General features: G+C 41.8%; 1 protein-coding gene across 1 annotated transcript in view; it reads right to left on the reverse strand.

Annotated features, from left to right (window-relative positions):
• LOC306854501 (1,4-alpha-glucan-branching enzyme-like) overlaps positions 1-5,746 on the reverse strand; it is a 183,014-nt gene extending 177,268 nt beyond the window's left edge. Inside the window, exon 1 of the mRNA XM_079392593.1 lies at positions 5,419-5,746. Within this exon, the coding sequence (XP_079248719.1) occupies positions 5,419-5,516 (98 nt within the window). The 5' untranslated portion in view covers positions 5,517-5,746. The remainder of the gene's footprint in view (positions 1-5,418) is intronic.
• Positions 5,747-6,000: the final 254 nt, after the last annotated feature.

Genomic DNA, 6,000 nt, shown 5'->3' on the forward strand with positions numbered 1-6,000 from the left:
ATGTAAACAAATGTGATGGGGAAGTCGTGGCCTAATGGTTAGAGAGTCGGACTCGTAATCGAAAGGTTGCGGGTTCGAGTCCCCGGCCGGCAGGGATTGTAGGTGGGGGGAGTGAATGTACAGCGCTCTCTCCACCCTCAATACCACGACTGAGGTGCCCTTGAGCAAGGCACCGAACCCCCAACTGCTCCCCGGGCGCTGCAGCATGGCTGCCCACTGCTCCGGGTGTGTGTGTGTGTGTGTGTGTGTGCGCATTTGTTCACTACTCACTGCTGTGTGTGTGCACTTGGATGGGTTAAACGCAGAGCACCAATTTCGAGTATGGGTCACCATACTTGACAATACGTCACGACTTTTTTTTTTTTTTTTTTTTCATTTTATGTGATTTTATTATTACATTGGTGTCAGAACAGTTTTTTTTAAAAGGCAAGCACTGGCCAACACATTCCCTGTGAAACCATAGTTCACAGCTGCTATAAATCTTTAAAAGTGTGTTGCACTTTTAAAGCCAATGTGCCCATGTTAATCTGTGAAATATCTTGTATCTCATCTAATTTGTTTAATAAAAAATTTATGAAATATGAACATGATCAAAATTCAGCTGAAAAATATGCACAAAAACAACAGCAAAGTTTCATGAGCTTTAATGGTTGTAATGGGAATGGCCATCTGGGTTCTTGTTTTAATCTAAACTATGATGGTCTTTGCATGTGGGTCTGTAATGACAATGTTTTGTAAATTGTGCTTAGTGTCTAGTGGATTCCAATTCAGATACATACAATCTCAACCATACAAACAGAAAAATAAGTTCTTTAAACAAAGTAAATTACACTTTACAGAAAAGTAGTGCAACCTATTATTATTAAACGTTGTTACTCAAAGAGAAATGCTGCATACATCTATTTTTGCAGTTCATTGCCAATGTTATGAAGTCTACATCACACACTAAAAAGGCCAACCGCATCTCTTTGTTTCAACATCTGTTGAAATCCTCTGTCAGGATGTCAGAAAATGTAACTACTTTATTAAACTTTAATGACATGTTACAGTCTGTATAAAATGGCAGTTTATTTAAAAAGGCCTAGCAAACCTTGAAAAGTTGCTTGTGTTCAAATCAGCTTTCTATAATCATAGCAGGCTAAGTGGTAATCATTAAGGAAATGTGTCCTTGTTAAAACCGTTAAGCTACCAGTTTCATTCTGTCCAAATGACAAGTCCACAGATGCTCCATATTATCAAAACAAAAATTAATCAGTCAATTGACAAGCCTATATATTTCACTTTTTCACCCAACTTTGTGTAGCGAGTTGTGGTGATTTATTGAGGTGAACGTGGATAGTTGTGAGTTAGTGAGAGAACGTGATTGTGAGTAGATGGATCCTGTAAAGGTCACAGAGCTGGAGAATTTTCTTCTCCATGGAACATATCCTCCTGGATGTTCCAAACAGGATAAGTTCATCATTAAAAGAAGAGCTGAAAGCTATATAGTGAAAGGTAAGCCTTAAAATGGCTATTTTAGTGGCACAAGTACAGCAAATAATTACCTTAGCCTTTGTCTATTCTATATCAGATGGCCTGCTTCACTATATATGTCGGAGGCGTAGGCGAGGTGAACATTTGGCCAAAGTGGTCACCTCACCAGAGGAGGCAAATCATGTTTTTGTTAGCCTCCATGCCAGTTATCAGGGGGGGTCATTGTGGCATGGAAAAAACTCGAGATGCCATCAGCTCCAGATTCTACTGGCCTGGCATGGAAGAGGACATCCGCAAATGGGTGAATTTTATTCTTGCTTATTTGTGGCTCATTATTTCAAAGAAAAATCACTAAATCGCTAGAATGTACTTAACACTGAACATTCAATTTTGTAGATAGCCCAGTGCCCTGAATGCCAGGCCAGAAGGTCTACATTGAAGGAGAAGAAGGCCTATATCCCGATAGAGGTGAGTATATCCAATGACAGTTGTGTTCCAAAATTTGATTAAATGCATATTGTCCTTCTATACACCATATTTTTTCCCCAGATCACAGAGCCTCTGGAACTGGTAAGAATGGATTTGGTTGGGAAATTGACTCCAACCAAGCAGGGGAATCAATACATTTGTGTTATGATCGATTATTTTACTAAGTGGACAGAGGCCTACCCACTGAAATCAAAACCTGCAAGGGAAGTGTCTGACTGCATTTTAGATTTTTTCTATAAGCTCCAAAAAGGATTTTGACAGACCGAGGCAAAGAGTTTGTCAATAAGGTAACGTATTTGTCACCTAATGTGCTCTGGGTCTTTTAAAAAAAAAAAAAAAAAAAAAAAGGTAATTCTCATTTTTTAGTATACTGTACACTTATTTTCACAGACTAATTTTGACCTTTGTCAAAGGTTGGGTATTAAAAGGAACTTGTGCTCTCCATACCACCCACAAACCAATGGCCTTGTGTAGAAAATGAATGGAAACATCCAAAGGTATAATGCTGACCTGGATTGTTTATAGCTGCATAACCTTAACAGATACTGTATAGTAACAAGGATAAAACAAATAATTACCTTTCAGAGTTCTAACAAAGTTGGTGGGTTCAAATGCTGAGAGCTGGGACACACACCTGAAGGCAACCTTATTTGCACTTAGGACCAAAAAGCAGCTCACAACACAGTTCTCTTCTTACTATCTCATGTTTGGCCGGTAGGCAAGATACCCTTCAGAAGTTCCTGATAACTATGAGGTGGGTTCTTAAATATCAGATACATCTACTGAATCTTTAGCTGCTGATAAAACTAATATTAGGAATCTCTGTGTTTTATCTTTCAGGTAAATGATGAAATGGTGGACAGAACAGTGACATCAAAAGCCTCTAAGATCTGCCAAAAGTGCGCAAAGTGTTCTTGGAGAATGTAGAAAAGGTTAGAGAAAAGGTGAGGAAGAGGCAGGCTCTGCAGGGGGAGGAGGACAGATTTGAAGTTGGAGACAAAGATTTGCACAAAAATGTTCGAGAAGAACAGTGAAAGGGAGGAAAAATGGGAAGTGCCATGCTAGGCCCTTTTACAATAGTTAACATTGAAGGTAAAAGTGTGGACCTAGTTTCTGAAAAAGGAAAGGCCACGCTGAAGGTAAATGTGGACCACCTTACCTGCTACATCGAGCCAGAGCCAAGGTTGCCGCACAAGTGGCCTAAAACTGGCGCTACCATGGTCATTTCTGTTCAGTGTCCTCCTACATTCCCTGTAGAGCCTGAAGAGACCCCACCTACATGCCCTGAGCCTCAAGAGACCCCATCTACATGCCCTGAGCCTCAAGAGACCCCACCTACATGCCCTGAGCCTCAAGAGACCCCATCTACATGCCCTGAGCCTCAAGAGACCCCACCTACATGCCCTGAGCCTCAAGAGACCCCACCTACATGCCCTGAGCCTCAAGAGACCCCATCTACATGTCCTGAGACTCAAGAGACCCCACCTACATGCCCTGAGCCTCAAGAGACCCCACCTACATGCCCTGAGCCTCAAGAGACCCCACCTACATGCCCTGAGACTCAAGAGACCCCACCAACATGCCCTGAGCCTCAAGAGACCCCACCTACATGTCCGGAGCCTCAAGAGACCCCACCTACATGCCCTGAGCCTCAAGAGACCCCACCTACATGCCCTGAGACTCAAGAGACCCCACCAACATGCCCTGAGCCTCAAGAGACCCCACCTACATGTCCGGAGCCTCAAGAGACCCCACCTACATGTCCTGAGCCTCAAGAGACCCCACCTACATGCCCTGAGCCTCAAGAGACCCCACCTACATGTCCGGAGCCTCAAGAGACCCCACCTACATGCCCTGAGCCTCAAGAGACCCCACCTACATGCCCTGAGCCTCAAGAGACCCCACCTACATGTCCTGAGCCTCAAGAGACCCCACCAACAGGCACGTCTCTGCAGCACTCTTATGTAAGTCCAATATATGCTATCTAAAAGGTTTCCCTGAAATTCTGCACTAAATAACATTAAAGTTTTCTTCTTGTTCCACACAGTCTCCAACTGATGCCTCAGAAAGGTGTAAGTTTTTTTTCTTTTCTTTTTTTTTCTTTAAATTTTTTTAACCTTTTAAAAGTTGATTAAATAAATTGAAATGTATATATTTTTTGTAGTGGTAGAGGCTATCTGGGCTGGGAAAAAACAGGGGGTTTTGTGGAGCAAGATGGGGCCCTACTAATTTTTTTCTAGAAATTTGAGGGATCATCTTGCACCTGGGAAGGAGCTAGTAAACTGAGGTAGGTTATTGTGTTTCCTTATTAGCCAATGAGTTTGTGTTGCTAGAAGTATACATAAAGATGACTACTAATGTGCTACTGTTTTTAGATAATAAATGCCTACCTCACCAGTTTGGTGAAACAGTACACCACCGACTGCAAAAGAGGCTTTGTAGTAGACTCGTATCAAATAGCCTCCATGTAGCAAGGACGTCAAAAAGGCCTGAGGAAGGTAAGCACCCTACACTGCTTTATTGACCATGTGGAACGGTCTATATCTTGACAGTCACCTGCTTTATTGTAGCTGGATCCACTGGAATATGATGTGCTAATTGGAGTAGGTTCCTCAGAGCATCCTAAGATCAACTATTCCTTATTAAGATCAATATTTTCTTTTCTTTTTCCGTATGTGGTATTGCATTGTCAAGGTTGTTTATCCAAAGCGATCCCATAGACCCATTTGGGGCAAAGTCAGCGGATAGAGAAAAATGCAGAGATGTAACTAGGTGAGTGCAGATAAGGTGTGCTTTTTTGTTGTTGTTTTTTTAGTGAGTTCATGTAAATGAATCACTTGCATGTAATTTAAAGAGCCTTCGTGAGACAGAGGGGTGTCAATGCTTCACGGTGGACATGTGCCACGATACAGCATCCACTTCAGATGGATGGCACATCTTGTGGGGCTTTGGTGTAAGTTTAACTGCACATTTTGTACTTTTTCTCAGCTATATCCTTTTTATATTGTGAATAACGCATTTTTTCTCCTAACAGCTAGCTGAAAGTGTGCTTTTAAATAAGCCTGCAATGTTTGAAACTAATGATCAGGGCATACTTGCTATAAGAATGGAAGCAGCCAAATGGCTCCTTACTATGACTGGTAAGTTTTTATTTACATTTTTTTGTTTACTTTTTTGCATTTGAATGCACAGCTATTTTGTACATTAATTAAACAATTACGTTCTTACACAGATGTACACAAACAGGTCACAAGTTAACAGTGTGTGCTTTCCGAATCGGCGAATCTGCTGCTGGAGCAAAGGACCTGAACCAGGAAGTTGTTCACCAGATAACACGGAAACCAGTTACACCGGGCGAAGGCTAACAGACAGACATGCGTGTCATTGTGCGTTTGGGGCGGGCTAAGGACCATTACTTAGCGACAAGATGCAAATAACGCTTAAAAGCACGTTTACCTCCTCTGCAAGTCCTTTTCAAAGGGTTTGAGGTAAGGATCCATTTGTAGAAGGTTGTTCAAGTGAGGAACTGAAACATTATACTCCGATTCTGCCATCTTCTCGTCAAGACCACAGCAATCGAGCACCGACTCCCTCGATTAAAATGCGGCTTTCACTGGAGAGCAATGAGCAGCGGTTTGTGTCGCGCTGTCATTTGAGACTCGGGGTCATGTTTGTTTTTTTGCCCTGCCCATATGAAAACAAGAGAATGTGGCTCTCAGAGCTCACTTTTCATGTTTGCTCTTAAATGCCAGCGTGGTGCTTTAAGGGGACCGCGCAAGTATTCAGATTAGGGGTGGAGGATTTTAGGGGAGGCGGAGAGTCGAATCATAGAACTTTTTGCCCTTGACAATTTCAACCCTCTTCTTTTTTTTTTTTTTTGGATAAGGACAGACCCTCTACTCTCTGACAGTGCTGCAATGTAAATGTAACATATGAAAGCAATCGAATATAAATTGTTTTACATTATAGATATAAGAATAATATATATATATGAATAGTGTAGCCTACATGAATCCAAACAGTGTCATATGCTGTAGG

This window comes from Barbus barbus (assembly GCF_936440315.1).
Source record: "Barbus barbus genome assembly, chromosome: 34".
Lineage (NCBI taxonomy): Eukaryota > Metazoa > Chordata > Actinopteri > Cypriniformes > Cyprinidae > Barbus > Barbus barbus.